The 23,766-nt window shown below is 36.7% G+C and overlaps 1 protein-coding gene across 1 annotated transcript in view; it reads left to right on the top strand.

Annotated features, from left to right (window-relative positions):
- Positions 1-22,875, top strand: part of ARID4A (AT-rich interaction domain 4A) — a 59,289-nt gene extending 36,414 nt beyond the window's left edge. Inside the window, exons 16-24 of the mRNA XM_024731452.1 lie at positions 665-915; positions 3,392-3,589; positions 6,254-6,338; positions 7,152-7,293; positions 11,152-12,288; positions 12,548-12,652; positions 16,152-16,358; positions 16,991-17,137; positions 21,005-22,875. Coding sequence (XP_024587220.1) covers positions 665-915; positions 3,392-3,589; positions 6,254-6,338; positions 7,152-7,293; positions 11,152-12,288; positions 12,548-12,652; positions 16,152-16,358; positions 16,991-17,137; positions 21,005-21,108 — 2,376 coding nt within the window. The 3' untranslated portion in view covers positions 21,109-22,875. The remainder of the gene's footprint in view (positions 1-664; positions 916-3,391; positions 3,590-6,253; positions 6,339-7,151; positions 7,294-11,151; positions 12,289-12,547; positions 12,653-16,151; positions 16,359-16,990; positions 17,138-21,004) is intronic.
- The last annotated feature ends 891 nt before the right edge of the window (positions 22,876-23,766 follow it).

Raw genomic sequence — 23,766 nt, 5'->3', positions numbered from 1 at the left:
CTGCCAGTGTATAGAGGTTGACTGGAAGGAGAATTTAGGAGATAATGAAATGGCTCAACAGTTTCATGGTCATTTGAGCATGCAGCAAGAGACTGGATAAAAGCTGCTGGGCGTATAACAAGTTACTGCTGGCCTAGTGAGCTCTCCAGATACTCATTCAAAGAAATGAGCTCACTTTTTGGCCATTGATACAGTTCAGTCCTTCTAAAATGTAATCACACTGAAACACAGTGATATGTTAATTTCATCTTCGTAAACAGTAGAATTAGAGATGACAGAACTTCTAAAAACTTGAGGGACTGATTTATTATTATTAACTTACATCATTGACACTTAGATAATTTAAAAAATTTGATTATAGTCAGGAAATATTAAAAGTGAGATAATAGAGTGAACACAGAGAAAATTTTTATTTTTTATGTAGTATGTAGCCAGGGATCATAGTATAGTACACTTGGACATAATTAAGTAATTTACATGGGTTATTCTTTTCCTTTTGAGAGGAAGAGAAAAGTGTTCAGGAGTTGATGGGTTATCAGTGTCATGTCTCAAGCTAGAGAGAAGACGAGTCATTGCTGTGAAGGTTTAAGGAAAAGATGCATTTTTCTATGTTTTTTTGCCCTTTGTAGTGATAGTTACTTTAAAGCTTTTATCCCCCTATTAGGGACGAAGGAGAATTGCTCGAGATGCAAATTCTATTAAAAAGGAAATTGAAGAAGAGAAAACAGAAGACAAATTAAAAGATAATGATACAGAAAATAAGGATGAAGATGATGACTATGAAACTGCAGAGAAAAAAGAAAATGAGTTACTACTGGGGAGAAAAAATACACCAAAGCAAAAGGAGAAGAAAATTAAAAAGCAGGAGGATTCTGACAAAGACTCAGAGGAAGAGGAAGAGAAGAGCCAAGAGAGGTACATTATCTTATATTTGTTCTCCAGAAGCACCTGTCTGGGGTACAGCAGCGCTCTGTTCCTGCTTAGAGATTCAGGTTTGAGGGAATGTTTTCTTATTGGGACTTCCATTCCTCTTGTCTAATGAAGGTGAGACACATTGTGAAGATGATGTGTATCGCCTTTCGGAATTGGAGAATATACTGGTCGCACCATTTTAATAGCACTTGTGCCCTAAACAGTGGCCTCAAAGAAGGCTGCGCCACCCAGTCAAAAGAAAGGTCCTGCAGTTGACAGCAGGGAAGGGAGCTGGAGAAAAATGGAGGAAGTGGACAAGAGGAAACAGCGACAGCAAAAATTCCATTTTAAAAAAGGTACAATTTGGGAAAGCTAACAAACACATGGGTGCACAGTAGTAGCAGATGTTTCTGTGTGTTAGCTTTATCTAAGCCATTTTTCTTTTTCAAGGTATTGTATTAGAATAAGTGGCATGCACCCCTGATTCTAGTTTGGAAAGTACATTCTTGCCCCACATCACAACAATTAAATTTCGGCCTTTTGATGTTCATCCTGTTTGCTGTTGAATGAAAACTGTTTTTGTTTTTCCTCATGTATTACACACGTATGGACTGAATTGACTTAAAAATAACCAATGACTAGGCAGTCTAGCTAGATCACGGTAATGTCCAACTATGTTCAGTTGGCCATTTCTTTGTGGTCAAATGGATTTACTAATTTTTAGACACTACTAAAAAATGAATTTTAATTCAGCAACAGCAGCATACACTTACTTGTATAGAAGCTCTCCTCCATAGTTATTTTTTGATTATCATTTGATGCTAAATTTTCTAGAAATTTGAGTTACTAAGCAAAATTGGGAACAGTGGCTTGCTGCCTCCGACTAGTGGCTGACACCCATCTGAAAATTAACCGTTGAGAAAATTACTGGAAAAATAGTAATGATTGGTGGGTGGGAGAGGTAATTTTATGATTCAGTATAAATAGGTGCAGGAGCTTTCACAATTACATGTGAATTAGGTTAGTGAATAAAGCAAGTTCTGTCGTGAAATAGGATTAGGATTAGGGAAAGTGGGAGGAAATAATTGGAGTTGAGTATAATGATGTGAGTATAGTATTTGAAATATTCGGACAATAAATTTAAGCAAAGATAAACCACCTAAAACGTAAGGCCTAATTACAGTTTGAAGATGTGTTAAAAATAAGCATCAAAATGTGTATATTTTATAGTAATGCATCAAACATGTAATACTCATATATACACATACACACTATGTGGTTTGAAAAGCCTTTATAATTAATTGATATGTAAATGGAATATTTATTTTAGAGACAGAAAATTTCAGACTTGAATATGAAGAATGGTATTTCCTTTTACTAAATAAAAACTGAGTATACAAACATAGTCTGTATTCTCATTCAGTAGCAGGAATTATGGAAATAGGAAACTTTTTTATTTATAGAGACTTCTGTCTTAAGTAGTTTCTCATGGTGTTTTGAAATTACCTTATCAGGATATAATTGGAAGATGCCCTTGGAAAGAAAACATTCCCACTGCTAATGGGTTATCAAAGCTTCTTCATGTCGGGTCCCCCAGTGGTCCCTAAAATAATGCCCTATGTTTATGACAGAACACAGTACCTCCTTATAAGGTTTTTAAAACTCTTGTGACACTAGTGTGATCTTTGATGCAAATCTTTTCTGAATCCTTGCCAGGCTAATAAAGAATGTTTTATTTATAAAAATATGAAAAATATTGTTGGACCTCCCTATGTGAATCTCCTTTATATCTGATTATCAAAACAAAGAAGAACTGATGGGAGATGCATAAAAACGAATAGGAATCAACATTAGATATGCAAAGCTTTGTTCTCCTGGTGCTATGCCACAGTTATAACAAGTGGCCTAATACTCAAGTATCGTTTCTTTGTTAGGGTGGGGAAACCTTTAAAATAGAAGCTATCAATAATTTAAAAGATAGAGTTACTAAGGTAGTTAGCCCTTGTTCATTATTTTGCCCACCAAAAAACTAGTCTTGGTTAAGAACCATTCTGAATTGAGCAGAAAGTAGTAGTAAAGTAGACTTAAAAGACATTTTAGTTGCAGGAAGTTAAAAGCTATCTTTAGGTCATTTTCACCTGTAAGGTGGCACTTGAATATGAATCCTAAAGACTTTTTCAAAGCATGTTGTCCTTATTTTGCTTTACCAAAAGTGACTTATTTGACTCCACATCATCATTAACTGTGATTATTGATTGGCCTTTAAAAAGTATGGGTCTCCTTTTGGTACAGTGTACCTTGACATAGTAAAGTCCTTAGTAAGTAGTCTGTAAAAATCTTCTCCTTCTCCTCCTTCTTCTCCTCCTCCACTGACATGAATTAGGTTATGACTCTTCTACATGTTGGATTCTTTTAGCATATATTATTTTGTTTTCCATTAAGTTATTAGTAGCATTATCAATGTTATAACTTACTGCAGGGAAGAAACCGAAAGCAAATGTGACTCTGAAGGGGAGGAAGATGAGGAAGACACAGAACCTTGCTTAACAGGAACCAAAGTGAAAGTAAAATATGGACGAGGGAAAACGCAGAAAATCTATGAAGCCAGTATTAAAGGCACTGAAATTGATGATGGAGAAGTTTTATACTTGGTACATTACTATGGATGGAATGTCAGGTAAGCAAGAAATTATTTTCTTTTTTTGAAATTTCTTTCATTGGTTCAGAAAGATCAATTTAATGTTTTAAAGAACTAAAGCAAATAGTATATATGTATTTACAAAGCACACCTTGTATCTGAATTTTCCAAGACTACTATCATTCCCACTGTTTTACTAGCTATGTCAGTACTTCCAGCCAAAGGTCACCAGGATCACATCTGTAGTTGAACAAGTTGGATTTATTACTCATTTTCAGTGAGGGAGAACACACAGCTTGGAGAACCACATGGCACCTCAGTTAGAGGGTGGATCTGTGAAAGCTTACCACCTTGGGGAAAAGCAATAGCCCAGGATTCTGTGGAAACATCCTGTAGGGAGCCAGGCCCATGGCGCCCAGCAGTGCAAGTGGTTTTGTTTGTTTGTTTATTTATTAAATTTATCAGAAATCAAACCTGTATCAAGCACTGTAACAATTCTGAATTGGTTAATTAATAAAAAAGAATATTAGATAGGACTTAGATCTGAGCTTCTGTTAGGTGATTTTGGGGTGGGTTTAAGGAAATGGGGCTTTGCTCTAGACTGGATGCTGTCAAGAAGTGGGGGGTAATTCTGTGATTGGTTATCTTAATCTTATCTATAAGGAGAGAAGGCTAGAGCAAGGTTAATGCTATAATTGGTAAAGCAGCAGCAGTCAGGAAAAGAAAGGATGCTTGGTCATTTTTGTGGCTTGGAAAATGTTCCTGTTTTTTTCTGTGTTGAGACACAACTAGGGAGTGGTCTTGTTTTTGTCTTGATCCATTATGGTCACGGAACAGACCTGTCTGATGTTGATGTTCTCTGTGAAATTGTTCACATTCAACATGAGAACAACACGCCCAAGCTGTGAGGGCCTGAACAGCTCCGTAGCAACAGCAAGGCCCAGCTAATAGTACCAGGCTAGTTCCTGAATGGCAGGGACTACTTTTCTCTTTCTCCTTTAGAAAGTCTTGTGTGTTCAGTATCTCTGCTTGCCCTGTAGTTGCTTTGAGCCAGAGTGCTCCAAAATTTCCCTACATACTCAGTGTGTGCCCTGTTATGCCTCAATTCCCTCATCTGAATTGGGGAAGACAGAGTACCTACTTTACAGGGATTCTGTGAGAAGCAGTGCTAATATCTACATTAACATGCAAAGTTAATATAATTAGTGCCTAATATAGTTAGTAAGTGCTCAGTAAACATTAACTTTTCTTTAGTGAGGGGGAGTTTGGTTTCTGTCCTCTCACGTCATTTTAAAAGAGTATGGTTTTAACGAATAGCGTATAAAACTTTAAAATTTCTTTTCTCTTTTCTCAAACCAGCCCGTGTGCCCTTCACATTTCTGCCAACACTAAAAACAAACTTTTTCGTCCATCTCCCAGTTGTTTTGTATGTATGTACTGAATTTGGGAAGAAAGACCGCACTTACCAACCTCGAGTCCCTGCTTTGCAGTTGCAGCCCATTGTAGCCTTTTTTCCTCAGATTCTATTTAGTTCACATCCATCTACTTTTATTTACCATCAGTGTGTCTTTTCTGCTTTCCAGAATTTCCCCCTTCTGTCCTCCTTCTGTCTCATTTTTTTTAATGTTTTACTGTATGACTCTTCTTCACAGTCATTTTATTACATGCTCATGTTCTTCCTAACTGGTTACCTAACTGGAATTCACATGGTTATGGGTTTTCATTGACCTTCCATACTGCTAGATATTGGGTTAATGCAGGAGAAGATCATTTTTAAATCATAGTATATATAGGTAGTCATGGTACTGTGTCAGCTGAACTTGCGCATATTGGAACAGCGTCCTTCTTTTGCGTGACTTCACGGTAATTCGGTAACAAAGTGAGGGTATGGTTCCCATCATCATGGTGAAGTTCAAAGCAAGGACTGCCTGTAGTTTTTTTGCTTAAATGTTCAGATTTTAGATTCTGGCTGAGCTCTATAAATACCTATATATTCATATAATATGAAAGTTGTTATTTAGTTCTAGGAAGTTTAATTCCTTATTTGCCCCTGATTAGTAACTTGGACTGACTATGTTAAAATTTAGCAGTGATGTCAGTATTTTGGGAAAGGGGAAAATGAGGAGTTCTCAACTTGAGCTAAACAGAATAAACGTAGGTAAAGGAAATATCTATAAAAAATTTCAGTCTTAGAGGTGGTACAATTCAGAATAAAATTGTATTAGAAATACTGGAGGCTAGAGAGAGTTCTGAGAGGAAAAGTGTTGAAATGGACTTCATAAAATAATCTGGAACTGAGCACATTACAAACTTGAATTTACCTGACTTGTTTTGCATTATTCGATCAATAGAATGAATTCCAGTGCAGAATCACTTATTTCATTAAGCTCAGGTGTGTGGGAGTTGTGGAAAAGAAGGCAGTTCAAACAATCTTGAATCTATTTAGAGTTTGCCTACCCTGCTATCCCTGTAAGCCTGTTTTCCCTGAGAAATTCTCTTGCCTTGCCCTGTTGGGGACAGGTACATAAAACACCTAGTAGAGTACTTGGCACACATGTTACCAGCAAACTAGCGTCCGTGCCCTTTGCATTTCTGCCAACGCTAGAACCAAATTCTTTAGCCTATCTCACTGTTGTTTTTATTTGGTGAGTACCTTTCAAATAAGGTATTCTTGTGAATTTTAAATATATTCTTTATTTTAAGGTATGATGAATGGGTGAAGGCTGACAGGATAATCTGGCCGTTGGACAAAGGTGGACCAAAGAAAAAACAGAAGAAAAAAGCTAAAGTATGTACATAGGTGCCATATCCTTTATGATAGGTACAGGAATTATTCATATTGTATTTTCTGTAAACGTTGTTTTCTCATTGTATAATCATCTTGAGTCTTTCAAAGTAATTGTGATTTTCTCTTCTACAACACAGAAACTTAAAAAGTAAAAAATGTAAACACATTACCACGCTGTTTCAGGAAAGGTGAAAACCAGCGACCCCTAGGGCACAGACTTCAAACACAAAGGCCTATGAGGTTCTCTAGAAAAGGGGTGTAAAGTAGGACTGAGAGTGACAAAGAAGAGGTCAAGTTCCTCATCTAAAGAGAATGGAACTAACCACTCTGCTGTGGGATGCAGACCCAGGGTTGCCAGATTTTAGGATTTTTCAAGACAACTGTATTTTTTTAAATGTGAAATCTAATTTTTAAATGCTGGAAGCTGATACTAAATTTTAAGACATACGTTGGCCAGTTGTACCCTCATGCACGCCCACAATTTTCAGCCTTTGCTATAGAGATGATGACGTATCTTTCTTTTCCTCAGGGAATAGTAAGAAACAAGGGGGAGAGCTGAGTAGTGTATAGCTCTCTAATGTACTGACTCTGACCTTCACAATATAATTGCAGTGTTACAAGTTGAAGTTGTAGAACATCATATTCACATAAGTACAAAAATATTTTAGAAAATGATTTAATTTTAATTTTTCCATAACTACAGATTAGGAGTTGACATAACAGACCTTTTTGAGTTATAGTTTTCCTTGGAGAAGTAGACTGTTCATTTTTCATAGGCTGGTGCTTCTCATACATTTTGTTGTTGTTACCCAGAACAAAGAAGACAGTGAAAAGGATGAAAAGAGGGATGAGGAGAGGCAGAAGTCAAAACGGGGACGACCTCCTTTAAAATCTACTCTTTCATCAAACATGCCATATGGTTTGTCTAAGACTCCAAACAGCGACGGAAAATCAGGTACCAGAAGTGCTCACATCAATATGCCAGACAGCTCACCTCTGTCAAATGGAATGGAAGGTGCTGAATTCTGAGAATCACTGGTTTTTTAAAAATCCATAATAAAAATAATAAAACTTCAGTTTTGCGAGAGATTCATAGAAAGTCATCTAGGTTTTTTTTTGTTTTTTTTTTAAGGAATCAATTTTATTTATTTTTGGTTGTGTTGGATGTTTGTTGCTGTGCGCGGGCTTTCTCTAGTTGCGGCAAGCGGAGGCTACTCTTTGTTGCGGTGCGCGGGTTCTCATTGCAGTGGCTTCTCTTGTTGTGGAGCACGATCTCTAGGTGCACAGGCTTCAGTAGTTGTGGCACACGGGCTTCAGTAGTTGTGGCACGTGGGCTTCAGTAGTTGTGGCTCGCGGGCTCTAGAGCGCAGGCTCAATAGTTGTGGTGCACGGGCTTAGTTGCTTCACGGCATGTGGGATCTTCCCGGACCAGGGATCGAACCTGTGTCCCCTGCCTCGGCAGGCGGATTCTTAACCACTGCACCACCAGAAAAGTCCCTAGGCTTTTACTATATGATTTAAACTACAAAATTTGATTTGAAGAAAATGTTTATTGTGCTGTATCATGTTTATTTAAAATTTAGTGATGTTTTACTCAATTAGGAATAACTTTTCTTGTTAATACCGTAGGAATATTCTTTTTAAAAATTGTTTATTTATTTTTGGCTGCATTGGGACTTCGTTGCTGTGCGCAGGCTTTCTCTAGTTGTGGCGAGCGGGGTCTACTCTTGGTTGCGGTCTACTCTTCGTTACAGTGCGCAGGCTTCTCACTGCGGTGGCGGTGGCTTCTCTTGTTGCAGAGCACGGGTTCTAGGTGCGCGGGCTTCAGTAGTTGTGGCACGTGGGCTTAGTTGCTCCGTGGCATGTGGGATCTTCCCGGACCAGGGCTCGAACCCGTGTCCCCTGCGTTGGCAGGCAGATTCTTAACCACTGCGCCACCAGGGAATCCCCCCTAGGAATATTCTATTTTAACAGAGGGTGCGTTGACAAGCCATGCGTCCTCCTGTGTGCTGCACTGTCCTACAAAGCATGTACCAGTGTCTCCTGTAATCTATTGCTGTTCACCTAGGATCTTCCAATAAAGTTGTGACTGTTGTTCAAAGACAGGACAAACTAATGTGGTAGAGGCATGTTTTGTGATGAATATAGGTGAACATATTTTATTCTGATTTTACCGTTTTTCCCACTTTTCTACTTTTGTATATTTTTCCATGTAATTTAAGAAATGTTAAATTTAGAAAAACGTTCATATAAAAATTTCCCTCCCTTGAAGAAAAAAGCTTTTCTGAACCACAGGATTGCCGTGAGTCCACCATGTGGAGAAAACGGCATCCTTCCTCCTCTTTACTGCCATCTGCTGGAAGGTTGTCATAATACACAAATGCAAGACGTCCGCAAAGTGGAAGATGCCCTCTTAGATGCACGCCCATGTGCAGTATATAGTCTACAGAACTGTACATGGTCTTGCTAAACTACTTCATAAAAGTAAAAAGCTACTTTTAAAAAAAATTTATTTATTTTGTTTATATTTATTTTTGGCTGCGTTGGGTCTTCGTTGCTGCGTGCAGGCTTTCTCTAGTTGTGGTGAGCGGGGGCTACTCTTTGTTGCGGTGCGTGGACTTCTCATTGCGGTGGCTTCTCTTGTTGCGGAGCACTGGCTCTAGCTGCGCGGATTTCAGTAGTTGTGGCACATGGGGTCAGTAGTTGCGGCTCATGGGCTCTAGAGCGCAGGCTCAGTAGTTGGTGGCGCAAGGGCTTAGTAGCTCCAGGGCATGTGGGATCTCCCTGGACCAGGCAGGGCTCAAACACGTGACCCCTGTATTGGCAGGTGGATTCTTAACCACTGCGCCAACAGGGAAGTCCCTACTTTTTTTACCATGAGAAAAAATTCTAAATTCTGTATATGATAAAACCATAAAATAAAACTACACACCTTTTCACTTAAAAAGTACATCTAAGCTTGCTTTTTTGCACTTCTTTAGAATATGAGCACTATGTGGGTAGAATTTTTGTATTTTACAACTTCTATACCGTCTTAGAACCCTAGTTATTATTTAAAAATTTTTCTGAGTTAAAGAGAATGATTTAAGGTAGCTGGCCTATACTTTCCTGTCTCTTAATCAGAGGAATATTTAAAGTTTTGAGAATTCAAGCTTCTCATTCTGTACATCTTTTCAGAATTAAGTAGAATATCATATTCCTTTCTAAGGACACACAATGGGCATCTCATTTATTAATCAGTACCTTCTAGATCTCAGATCAAACCACTTAACATACTAACTTCATATCTCAGTACTAGTCCTTTGCTTTTTCTAGGGGTTACTGTAGCCTAAATACGATACTAGTAAGAATTGCAAAATAGCTCTTTTATAGAATTGAGACAGTAATATTTTCTATGCAATGTATTTTCACATGGAATTTGAGGTCTCCCCTCCCCCATTTTGGCACAAATGTATGATTCATTTTTTTTTAATTTATTTATCTTTGGCTGCGTTGGGTCTTCATTGCTGCGCGTGGGCTGTCTCTAGTTGTGGTAAGCGGGGGCTACTCTTCATTTTGCTGCGTGGGCTTCTCATTGTGGTGGCTTCTCTTGTTGCGGAGCACAGGCTCTAGGTGCACGGGCTTCAGTAGTTGCGGCGTGCGGGCTCAGTAGTTGTGGCATGTGGGCTCTAGAGCACAGGCTCAGTAGTTGTGGTGCACAGGCTTAGTTGCTCTGCGGCATGTGGGATCTTTCCGGACCAGGGCTTGAACCCGTGTCCTCTGTTATATGATAAAACCATAAAATAAAACTACACACCTTTTCACTTAAAAAGTACATCTAAGCTTGCTTTTTTGCACTTCTTTAGAATATGAGCACTATGTGGGTAGAATTTTTGTATTTTACAACTTCTATACCGTCTTAGAACCCTAGTTATTATTTAAAAATTTTTCTGAGTTAAAGAGAATGATTTAAGGTAGCTGGCCTATACTTTCCTGTCTCTTAATCAGAGGAATATTTAAAGTTTTGAGAATTCAAGCTTCTCATTCTGTACATCTTTTCAGAATTAAGTAGAATATCATATTCCTTTCTAAGGACACACAATGGGCATCTCATTTATTAATCAGTACCTTCTAGATCTCAGATCAAACCACTTAACATACTAACTTCATATCTCAGTACTAGTCCTTTGCTTTTTCTAGGGGTTACTGTAGCCTAAATACGATACTAGTAAGAATTGCAAAATAGCTCTTTTATAGAATTGAGACAGTAATATTTTCTATGCAATGTATTTTCACATGGAATTTGAGGTCTCCCCTCCCCCATTTTGGCACAAATGTATGATTCATTTTTTTTTAATTTATTTATCTTTGGCTGCGTTGGGTCTTCATTGCTGCGCGTGGGCTGTCTCTAGTTGTGGTAAGCGGGGGCTACTCTTCATTTTGCTGCGTGGGCTTCTCATTGTGGTGGCTTCTCTTGTTGCGGAGCACAGGCTCTAGGTGCACGGGCTTCAGTAGTTGCGGCGTGCGGGCTCAGTAGTTGTGGCATGTGGGCTCTAGAGCACAGGCTCAGTAGTTGTGGTGCACAGGCTTAGTTGCTCTGCGGCATGTGGGATCTTTCCGGACCAGGGCTTGAACCCGTGTCCTCTGCATTAGCAGGCGGATTCTTAACCATTGTGTCACCAGGGAAGTCCTGATTTATTTTACATAAGAAATTTCTACAAGGAGGTATTCAGAGGTACTTGATAAAGAGTTTTGTCTTTGGCAGAATTTTTATTATAAAATTGCATTGGTAATTAAGATAGAAACCTTTGTAATACAGTATTTCCTCTTGCAGACTCCTGTTCCTCTGATAGTGAAACAGAAGACCTTTTAGAAAAGAATTTGATGAATGAAGAACTTTCTCCTGATATTAAAGAAGAATTAGAAAAAAATGAAAGTTTAAGTGATGATAAACTAGATGAAGAAAATCCAAAGATTGCTGCACATATATTAAAAGAAAATGATAGGACTCAAATGCAGCCTTTAGAAACCTTGAAGTTAGAAGTTGGAGAGAATGAACAAGTAGTACAGATTTTTGGAAATAAAGTGGAACAAGTAGAAGAAGTTAAGAAAGAGGCAGAAAAATCTCCTAAAGGAAAGGGAAGACGAAGCAAGACAAAAGATCTTTCTTTAGAAATTATAAAGATTTCATCATTTAGCCAGGATGAAGCAGGAACTGAACCTCATATAGAAGCTCAGAGTATAGAATTTTCTTCATTAGACAATAAAAACTTTTCTTCTGCTACAGAAGATGAAATTGACCAGTGTGCAAAAGAAAAAAAGTTGAAACGGAAAATACTGGGACAGTCATCACCAGAGAAAAAAGTAAGAATGGAGAATGGAATGGAAATGACAAATAGTATTTCTCAAGAAAGGACCAGTGATTGTGTTGCATCTGACGGAATGAAAAACTTAAATTTTGAACAACACTTTGAAATAGAAAATGAAGGAATGCCATCATTAATAGCAGAGCCAAACCAATGCATTCAAGAATTGACTAAAGAAAAATTTGATAGTCCAGCTGAAGAAACTGTAAATACTCCGCTAAAAGAAGAAGAGGATGCAATGCCTCTGATTGGGCCGGAAACCTTGGTTTGCCATGAAGTAGATTTGGACGATTTGGATGAAAAGGATAAGACCAGTACTGAGGATGTAGTAGTTGAAAGCTCTGAATCTAACTCTCTTGTTTCTGTTCCACCTGCCCTACCTCCTGCAGTACAGCATAACTTTTCAGTGGCTTCACCACTTACTCTCAGCCAAGATGAGTCTCGAAGTATAAAAAGTGAGAGTGACGTAACCATTGAGGTTGATAGTATTGCTGAAGAATCTCAAGAAGGTCTCTGTGAGAGGGAATCAGCAAATGGATTTGAAGCCAGCGTTGCCTCTGGTACCTGTAGTATAATTGTTCAAGAAAGAGAGAGCAGAGAGAAGGGTAAGGACTTCCTAGGGAGAAAATCAACCGTTATATTAAAACCAAAAACTAGTGAGCCAAGAGTTTTAGGAACTAATGATCTGTTAAGTACCCTCCCTCCCTCCTTCCTTCCTTTCTTCCTTCCTTCCTTTCCTCTCTCCCTCCCTCCCCTCCTTTTTTTTCTTTTTAACATACATGTGGAAATTCGTGTAGATAGGTGAATGAATGTTCTTGCTCTTGATTTTTTTTTTTTCTAAATCTCTCTTTTCACTTATTTCAGGTCAGAAAAGGCCAAGTGATGGAACTAGTGGATTATTGGCCAAAAAGCAGAAGCGAACCCCAAAGCGAACAAGTGCTGTAGCCAAAAATGAAAAGAATGGAGCAGGTTGATACTTTTCAATGCTGGCTTTAGTATGGTGTTAGTACTTTCAGCAGTTTGTTGGCTTGAGCATTTGTGTCAGCTTAAAACTCAATTTGGTTTATTATGTTCTGAAAAGTAGCAATTTTTCCATTAGTTTTTAATCTGAAGGTGCTTGTCAATTTTATTTAGAGCTGGGATAGCTGTGGTTATTTTTTATGCTTATTTCATTTGTATTTCTTATGTAAAGCAGTTTAATATTAGAGGAATACATTTGGGAATCTTGAACAAAAGAAAAATAACATTTGCTCTGGTAATAAAAGCAGATTTAGTTTACATTTCTGAATGGAATGTTCTCCTTTCATCTAGAAAAACTGACTTTTAAATAGTAACACAGTAAGTTTGAAATATGGGGAAATAAAATTCTTACTAAAACAGGAAAATTAGTAAACCAGTAAGAATAGATTACATGAAAGACAGATTTCTGTACAATAAGGAGTAAAATTAAGTTGTAGAATATAGTAAATAGAAATAAACATGGTTGATTTTAACAAATTAAAATTTTACCTCCAAAGCATGCCTTCATACAAGTCTGAAAGGGAAATTCTAGATTACAGTAGATACATATTTCAAGGAAGGGGCATATAATTTATTTAAGATAAAAGGCATTTCAAAGAAAAACCTTTGAGCCATATTTCAAGTCCTCAATAACCAGATATGGCTAGTGGCTGGACAAGACAGGTCTAGAGTATAGAGAAAGAGTGATGGGAGATGAGACTAGAAAGACAGCAGGAATTACAAAGGGAAAATGAGAACTTTACAGTGGCTGAGCTGGGCAGACATCACCTTAGTCAAATGAAGTGAACACCACCAGTAATGGGACAAAGTGAAATGTACCACCTGACAGGACGCAGTAAGAAGAACATAGCTGCACATCTGTAATATTCCTGTCAAAGATGTATAACCTGACTGTAATCATGAGGACCCATCAACAAATTCAAACTGAAGGATGTTCTATAAAATAACTGGCCTATGATTTTAAAAATTGTCAAGGTTATGAAAGTCAAAGAAAGAGGAACCGTTCCAGATTAAAGGAGACTTATGAGGTGTGATAATTAAATGCAGTATATAATTCTCACCTGGATCCTATTGCTGTAAAGAACATTATCGGGTCAAGTAGAGATACTTGTGTGGGATCTGAGGATTAGATGATAGTAATATATCTGTGTTAATTTCCTGATTTTGGTGGTTGTATTATGGTTCTTTAGGAGTGTGGTGGTTTTTAAAACATAGCCACAAATGTGTTGATACGTTTCCCTTCAAGAGGCAAAGCCTAATCCCTTCCTCTTAAGTGTGGGCTGAATTTAGTGACTCACTTCTAACTAATAAAGTGGACATGATGGAGTATGTCTTCAGAGAATAGGTCATAAAAGGCACTGCAAATTCCTTCATGCTCTCCCTTGGATCACTTGCTCTGGGAGAAGTTAGCTGCCATGGTGTGAGGTCACTCAAGCAGTGTATGGAGAGGCCCACGTGGTGAGGAACTGAGCATATCCTGCCAACAGCCAGCAAGGAACTGAGGCCTCCCAACACTCACTAACAGCCATGTAAGTGAGCCATCTTGGAGCATATCCTCCAGCTCCAGTCAAGTCTTCAGAGACCAGAATCTTGGCTAAAAGCTTGACTGCAACCTCACAAGATTCCCTGAGCTGGACCACACAGCCAAGCTGTTCCCAGATTCTAACCCTCTGAAACCGTGTGAGATACTAAACATTTGTAGTTTTAAACTGCTAAGTTTTGGGCTAATTTGTAGATAACTAATACAGGGAGAATGTTCTTATTTGTAAGAAGAGAACACTAAAGTATTCAAATATGGCAGGGCAACTTATCCTCAAATGGCAGAAAAACATTCTTTGGTAATTGTTCTTCTCTTTTTTGTAAGTTTGAAGATTGTCTCAAAAAGTTAAAAAGATTAAAAAGGAAAAAAGAAAGGAGATAATCAGTTTTTCTTTTTGGAAAGAATCTTTGGCTTAACTAAGGCAGTGAAAGAAGGAATGAATTAAGAGAATTAGGACATAAAATCACTAGTACTCAATTATTATTAGTTAGATATGAGGAACTGGTTAACTGACATATAGCATATAGGAGTAGCAGCAGGCTGCTGGAAGAGTAATTTAGGGAATGTTGCTTTTAGAGATACCGCGTATTAGGAAAATAAGGCTCTGGAGCTTCGAAGAAAGTCTGTTTTTAGAAGATAGTTGTTGAAGGATTACAAGATGATAAAGCTGCTATGGGAGAGTTGTAAAATGAGAAGAAAAAGGACCAGAAGTGGAATTATGTGGCATATCCCTTTAAATGGGCCAGGAATAGCAGAGTAGAAGCAGATTAGAGATAAATGAAAATCAGTAAACACTAGTTGCTTTGAATAAGAAAGACGTTTCAAATGCAATAGAATATTCAAGTAGGATTAAAATATATTCATTGAATTTGGTGAATAGTAAGTGTTTGGGGCCCTAACAAGAGCATGGGAAGGAGACATGATTAGAAAGTATGGAAATAAGAATGACAAAGAATTTCTCTTACATGAAATTTGACCCTAAAGAGAAGGAAAGAGGTGCCAGCTAAAGGGGGAGGCTTTCCTCTCCTTCCCTCCCTCTCTCTCTAAGGGTAGGAAAGCTTTAGGCATGGAAAAAGATGCTTAAAGAAGCATCTGGAAAAAGAAGAAAGATAAAATGACATTGGGATATTTCAGAGGAGCTGGGAATAAATGGTTTCAGGAGTATAGCTGAAGAGATTAGTTTGCCCAGAATTAACAGTCTCCTCTTTTTGAGGCCCAAAAAGGGAGATAAGGACAGATACAGTAGGGGAGGGGCTGGGAAAGTGAGTGTGTAACCCTCAACTTTGCCTTTTCAGTAGAAGGGAAGGTTGGCTGTTGAGAGTGAATAGTATGGAAGTAGGGTGTAGACTTTGGAAAAAAGCAGAAAAAGTTGAGAGAAAATTCTAATTTGTTATTAAGTGAAAACCAAAAGCATCTTTAAATACACATTTGGTGAGGCGGGATGTAGACTTGCAAACAAATATCTGACACATTTTATATATTATACATATGTTAAAAGTTGGATGTGTATTTTATGCTTGTTCATGTGTATAGTTTGGGTTGGTCCCCTTTTGGGTTGTTTTTATGTTTTGTTTTAAACATAAGTGGGGCAATAACTGTGCTTATTGTTTTTTAACTTTATCATTTCACAATGTATTTTGGATATTTTGCCATTTTTGTTCTTAGGAACTCTAGCTTATTCTTTTTAACAACTTTAGCACAGTATTCAATAATGCTGATATATAATTCTTAGCCATTTCCCTTTTGGTGGGTATTTAGGTTATTTCCATCTTTTTATTGTTATAAAAGTTAGCACATCTGTGCATTTATTTCTTTAGGATACCGAAAAGTGTAATTACTGGGTCCGTTGCATTTTAATATTTGAGATTTTTATCATTTATAACCTGAGTCAACTTTTTCTTATTATAGGACAAAGCAGTGATAGTGAAGATCTTTCTGTCCTAGACAATTCAAGTAAATGTACCCCAGTAAAGCATCTTAGTGTATCTAAGCCACAGAAGCTTGCACGATCTCCTGCAAGAATATCCCCTCACATCAAAGATGGAGAAAAAGATAAACAGAAAGAAAAACATCCGAATTCATCTCCTCGGACATATAAGTGGAGTTTTCAACTCAGTAAGAAACTTATAGAAAACTTGAATGTATACTACAAAGTGGTATATATTTTGAAATGTCAAAATAAGGAATAATGATTAGCAAATTCATTTATTTAGGTATTCTAAATGTTGTCTTGTTAATAATCACTACTTATTATCTTAAATATAAATCTGTGTCTTTTTATAATACTAACTTGATAAATATTGATTGGAGAAAGCTCTCCAGTTATGGAATGAGACATGTATGATTTATATAAATTGATGAAACTTAAACACCCTTTCTTGTACTGACAATTGGAAATAACTAATAAATGAGGAAAACATCAATACAAAGACACTATTTGGATAAATAACTACAATTATAGATCAGAGTTGCTGAACGTTGATGTTTCCTTGTGCTTTTCTGATTATTTCAGTAATACATCATTAAGTAATACGTGTTTAGTGGAATATTTGGGATATATATATAGAAATCTTATTCATGAATTTAATTAAGCCCTTCCATTTTTATAGAGCCTTATTTAGTGTACTGTTAGGTTTTAATAAACTAAAGCGTTTGTTGATTTATGAATTGGACTTTTGATAGAACTGCCATTATTTTTTCTCATAGAATTATTTTTAAATCCAAATTAACTTTTTTTTCCCTTTTAGATGAATTAGATAACATGAACAGTACGGAGAGAATCTCTTTTCTCCAAGAAAAACTACAGGAAATCAGAAAGTATTACATGTCTTTGAAGTCTGAAGTTGCAACCATAGATAGGAGGAGAAAAAGATTAAAAAAGAAAGACAGAGAAGGTAATTTGATTATAATTTTTCTTCCCCCTATTTTTCAAATATATGTCATATCGTTTTAGAAGATTTAGGTTTGCCACTTTTTAATATAGTATATACTTATTTTTATCTTTAGATTCCTAGTGTTTTCTTCTTTGTTGCTATTGTTGAAGTGAGTCAACAACTGAATCAGAATGAGACTCTTGAAAGAGACTATGAACTGTTTTACAAAATGTGTGATTTTACTAAATGTGGTAGGTTCTTAAGAAGAGCTTATTATACTCCCTCTGAATTTCTCTCATTGCTCAACAAACATTTATTGGCTGCCTATTAACAGGCACTATGTTTTTCATTATGGGGTTCATCAAAATGAAGAGGGATATGGCTTATCCTCTAGGAGGTTATCTTGTTGGGATCATAAGTCATTTCCTAAGCAACTACTATATAAGATAGTTCAGCTTTACAACATTAATGCACACATACCATATGCCAGGCCCTCTTTCAGGTGGTGGAAGTACAGAGATGAATGAGATACAGACCTCGATCTCAAAGTCTTAACGTCTAGTGGAACTGTATGTTGAGGACCCTGAGAGTGATATTAACAAGAACAGGACTTCGGAATAATCATGAGGAGAGAATAGCATCTGAACTAAACGTTAAAAATGTATAGCATTGACTTCTAGTTAAACATTGACATCTCATATCTACCCCAAGCCCAGGCCTCACTAAAATAATAGTAAAGAAAATTAAAAGCCCTATACCCACAAGGACGAGAGAATGGGACAGCAGAGTGACTACGATAGACAAGAAATGTCAGCAGCATATCTTTTGGAAGCTGAGAAGCAGATGGACTGTAACTGTCCTAGCAGATGACATAATGCTAAACACCTAAGCTTGTTTATCCTTCTAGTGGGACAAAACAATGAGAAGCAAGCTAATTCATACTACATCACCCCAGAAAAGCTCTGAGGACAGTGTGAGGTGTGAGGATGAAAATTGGAGATGGTTTGAAAAAGGAAGGAGAAATTGGATCCTTTCATCCCACCCTCTGAAGCAAACTACCTTTTCCCCTAACTCCAGCAGAAAATAAGAGATTAAGTTATTGGAGGCTGAGAGGGATCAACAGGCTTATAGAAAGACCCAGGGACACCAGCCATAGCTGAAGGTGAGGGTTAGGTGCTAAACCAAAAATAATGAGCTTGAGCGAAAGTTTCCAGTACTAAATGATGAGACTTCTGTCCCTTTTCCAACCAATGATCTCATCTTGTCTCTCTGAAAGCTGGTAACCAAGCTTATGCTCATTCCTGGAAGGAGATTGAAAGGTTCCTCTGGAGAAACTGGTCAGCCCAAGGGAAGTGATCTAACATAGATACCAGCATTTGGAGGTTCCTGAACCAAAAAGCAAAATCCTTACAAATCACTATGTGTGCACTGCCCAACATTTAAAAGCCCGGCGTCCTCATGTATAGCCTCCAGTTAGCTTTTTAATGCTCCCCCTTAAATATGGAAGCCACAAGACCAGATGTTTGAGGAAAGCCTTTACATAAAGACAGAAACCAAAATATTCAATAGAAAAAAGTAACTTGGACAATGTGCCATATAAAAACAACAAACTATAATTAATATCCAGAGTTACAGGAAAGATATTGCAGTCTTGAAACAAGAATATGATACTATCAATGAATTCATCTCTTAAAAATTAAAAATATGATATTTGGAATAACAAATAAATAAATAGAAGGGTAAGATAGCAAGGCTAAAGAAATCCCAGTAAAATATCAAAAAGATAATAGGAGAGAATAACTAAGAGAAATATAGGATCTGGCTGGGACATCCAACTTCTGAATCATAGGATTTCTAGAAAGAGAACACTGAATAAACATAGGAGGAAGTTGTGATCAAAGAAATAAGAAAAACTTCCAGAACTGAAGGAGATGGGTTAGAAAATTGAAAGGACTCCTTGTGACCTCTATAAAGAATGGAGTAAAAGATCACACCAAAGCACATTAAGAAATTTCAGAACCCTGTGGATAGAGGTAAGGTTCCAAATGCTTACCATATAAAGGTATATACAAAAAACTGGGTCTCGAACAGCATCAGATTTCTCAATGGTGACATTAAAAACTAGAAGCCAAGCTATTAAGATAACATGACATCCAGCAAACAAGGAATCCCACATAGGAAAACAGTAAGGAAAATCTCAAGGTGATGGCACATGGAAGCCCTAGAATGATCACTACATAACAGTCCTACAAAGCAACTATTTCAGGAATAGGATGGAACAGGAGGGGCGGGCTCTAGGAGGGATGTCCCTTTAAGAAAAAGAACAGTAAATTATCTGATAGGCTTGCCCATCTTGAGAGAAGTTTTCTATCTATGGCAGAGAGGGGATGAATTACTAATAAAATGGCCTGTGTCATATGTGGTTTTGAATCTACTCCAAGTCTAGCAGTTTTCAGTTCCTGGAAATGTGATGGAGCAAAAGGAAAGAGATCGACCTTCCATGTTTGTCCTTTTCTTTTTTTTTCTTTTTTTTTTGCAGTACGCGGGCCTCTCACTGTTGTGGCCTCTCCCTTTGCGGAGCACAGGCTCGGGATGCGCAGGCTCAGTGGCCATGGCTCACGGGCCTAGCCGCTCCGCGGCATGTGGGATCTTCCCAGACTGGGGCACGAACCCGTGTCCCTTGCATCGGCAGGCGGACTCTCAACCACTGCGCCACCAGGGAAGCCCCTGTCCTTTTCTTTAAAAACTGTAAATAGCAAGAAGTCTTTACAGCATTTTTAAACACAGAAAGAAGAACAAATTAACAAATTGAGCTTTTCTTCAGAGAACCTTCAACAGCTTTGAGTTTCCTAAAGGTCATATAAGTTCACACAACTAAAAAGATGATTTTCTTATAGTCCTCTTCCCTTTTTTGTTTTCTTAATTTTTTGTGTGTGAAGTGAGTTATTAAAGTGAAACATTGAGTGACTTCTAGCACACATATTAGAATTTGTAATAATGAGTTACATGTCATTTTGGCAGTACACACATTGAGGAATGTATACTTAAACAAAAATTAAGACTTTAAGTAAAATAGAAATAATTGGGCAAAGATTAGCAGGAGATAGGAGGGCCCTGCAAAGAAAAAAGTAAAAACTAAAAAATGACAGAGCACCTGATGTATAGAGTAATGATCTTTAATCCAAGCTCCATGCTCCTGGAGAGTTTTGTTAAAGTCATTTGAAGACTTTTTCTAATCACTCACCCACATTTCCATCCTGATCCCATGATTCTGATACCTAACTTAGATTACTCCTTCTTGCTTATGAGGGTTTTGTGTCCATTGGGTATATTGGGACAGGATAAAGATAGGAAGCCAATGGTTAGCTGGTTAAAAGAAATTCTCTAGGATAAGTGAATTCTTTTATGGTCCTATAACCCAGAGATAAAGCAGGAATTTGCTATAGTGAAAATTTATCTCAGGTTGATCTCGTTTCTGATTTGGGACAAGGTGAGTTTCTTTCAGGGATCTTTCAAGTAGGGATTTAAGATTTTTTTTAATTTTTATTTTTGCGGTACGCGGGCCTCTCACTGTTGTGGCCTCTCCCGTTGCGGAGCACAGGCTCTCAACCACCAGGGAAGCCTGGGATTTAAGATTTTATATCTCTTTAGTCTTTACATTTTCTGGTGCCTTTTTTGAACTGAGTTACTTAAGTGATGAGAGACTGATTCCACTCAATTGAACCAAACAAAATTTTTGCTGACAAAATGTTGTTATTCCTTCATGCACCATTTAAGAGGACTATAATTGAAGTGAATAATGTTAAGAAATTTATTTTTGATTTGCCGGTGGCTGGGTATCTTTGTGTGATAGTTGTCGGGTCTAATGTAGCTTCTTTGATCCTACAGTGTCTCATGCAGGAGCCTCCATGTCATCTGCTTCATCAGACACTGGAATGAGTCCCTCCTCATCATCTCCCCCACAGAACGTACTTGCTGTAGAATGCAGGTGATAAATGTTTTCTCTGCCTTCCCAGCAGTTTGCTGCCAAGGACATAAATCCCAAATCCCTGAAATACAACCACAGAAAGCACTCAACTGGTTTGACATTGCTAAGTATATCCTGTACACTTTTCCAGGCTGGATTGTATCTATTCCCTTCTCTTTTCTTTTTTATTCTGTTGCAAGAAAAATAAGCTGATTAATAACTGAAGTTTAGGCAGCCTGCCATATTTGTCATAATTTTTCCTTTTTAATTTTTTTTTCGTTTTTTTGTGAAGATAGAAAAAGGGCACTTAGCAAATTTGAATTTGTATAATAAAGCTTTCAGGTGTTATAGAAATCATAGACAAGCAAGTGCACATGATAAACATCAAAATATCCAGCTAAATAGTTACTGCTGCACTTTCACTGAGATGTATTTGAACACTTGGTGAGTAGGGGGTTTATGTTGTGTTTTTTTATTGTTGTTGTTTTTCTGGGTTTTTTTGTTTTTTGTTTTTTTTTGTGGAAGCACTTGCTATTTAGAACTGCCAAAGTATATGTTCAGCAGTGTGCCCAGGTTTAAGGTGTAAATGGGACAAAATAAATTGTGAAAGGAAGTGTAGTTGACTGAAAACTACAGTTGTAATAAGTCTTCCACTTTTTATAGGATTTTTGAGCACACAATTATGCAAATATTTTAATGTTTATTAATGTTTACAGTGGAATTGTGAATAAGTTTTCAGTGGACTATCTTATCCCTTGACAAAAATATTTTGTCTTTTTTCTATGTAATTTCAGAGTTTTTATTTTGTTACAAAAAGACAAAAATGAAATATATAACAACAATGAAGTTATTTAACAAGATTTCTAAAGCTGAAAATTTTGTGTAAAATAAGGTATTATCTTGCAACTTGTTAAATATATTTATTCAGACATTGGATGTTGTATTTTTATGTATTTTTTAAAATATTAATAAAATTGAAAAAAAGAAAATTCTAGGTTAATTCACTCTTCAAATGACAATAGCTCTCAGCTGTCCCTTTTACAGGAGGTTGCATCCAGCGGCTTTGCCTGTACTGAAGGGAGTCTGTCTCAGTCCTTCAAACAGTGTAGAACTATAAATGGGCATCTGGATCATTAAAGTATGTCCTTGTTTAGAAACTTTGGCAGTCCTAGTACTTAAACTGTTTTGAGGATCAAATTTTTGGTTGCCCTTAAGATATTTTGTCACAGTTTTTATGTTTGCTATACTGCCGAATAAATTTATATCTCCCAAAGTTGAGATGCAACAACTAAGTAAAGCAATTATGTATGCTTTGTTTGTGAATTGTTTCACAGACTGATACATTTTGTAAATAATTCTTCCAAAACCATGTATTTAAAGCAGTTTTGCCATATACATTATGTAAAAAGGTGATTTTTTAAAATCAGTTTTTAAATTCATGTTTGTACATTGAAAGGGTTTTTTTTTAAACCTTCTTTCCTGTGTTTAATATGTGTAGAGTAATAACCTAGATGCTCTAGACTGTATATCAGGATCTGATTTACAAGAACAGAGTCAGAGCCAAACACTAGTGATGGCATAGCATTAATGAAATCATTGTTTCTTAATTTCATTTTACCACATTGTGAACTTGTGATTCAGATTCCTTCCATTTTCGCAGAGAATTAAAAACAAAAAAGTACTCTTGTAAAATGCACTTTTCTGTCTTTTCTTTGCAAAGCAGTAGTATTTCAATGTAAAATAAAAATGGAGCTCAGTGGGCAGTATTAATAAAGGCCATGTTTTAAACATAGGCTTTATATTTTTAGTTTTCATTTAAGTGATTGTTTTTTTCCCCTAAGTGCAAATAACTCACAGCTGGAAAACCATACTTCATAAAACAAAGCATATTCAATATATTCTTCAGTCTCTACAATTAAATATTTCTAGTACTTAATTATAAAAATTTTAAAAGTGTGTCATTCAAATACAGTTGGAACTAGGAGGCAACTTTAGATTCATACGTTAGATATTTTAATGATGTATCAGCTTGAATATTGTCCTTTCTAATCAATATAAATCTGATAATGATGTACTGGGATCTTGCTACAGAGAGTAAAATTATAAATTCATTGAATGGGTATATGGACACTTAAAATCCTTTTATTCTGGGGGGCTGGAAAGGATTATGAAAGTTACTGAATTTTGTAAGGATATTGACTAGGTATTAAATTCAAATATTGACCATAGTTTGAGATTAGCTAAATTTTGAGTAGATAGCTCTTGCATATGACTAAAAAAATAAAAATATACTCTTTAGTATCTAAAATGGAAGGTGCTATCTATAAAATCAAGTTATTTGAAGATTATTTGGAGATTTCTGTTTTAATTTTTTATTAAAAAATTGTTTATGTTAAATTTCTAGTTTTCCTGCCCTTCACTAAGAAAGATGTTCGTATCTAGCACATATATGCTATGTCTTCTACGAAATTGCTTTTAATTGGAAATCTTTATGCATCATGCTGTTAAATTTGCTTATATACCTTTCTTATACGCCCTGTAGTATAACATAGCTATCAACATTGTGAAAGCATTTGAAGCTATATTCAACCACACGTTTTAGAATTTAGTCATCAAAAATTTATGAATTTTTGATCATCAAAAATTTATTGGGTATCTTTGACGTGCCAGGCATTGTGCTAAG

This window comes from Neophocaena asiaeorientalis, unplaced genomic scaffold, assembly GCF_003031525.2.
Source record: "Neophocaena asiaeorientalis asiaeorientalis breed wild unplaced genomic scaffold, Neophocaena_asiaeorientalis_V1.1 scaffold603, whole genome shotgun sequence".
Lineage (NCBI taxonomy): Eukaryota > Metazoa > Chordata > Mammalia > Artiodactyla > Phocoenidae > Neophocaena > Neophocaena asiaeorientalis.
Note: the sequence above shows the minus strand (reverse complement) of the source record. Positions and strands in the feature narration are given on the sequence as shown.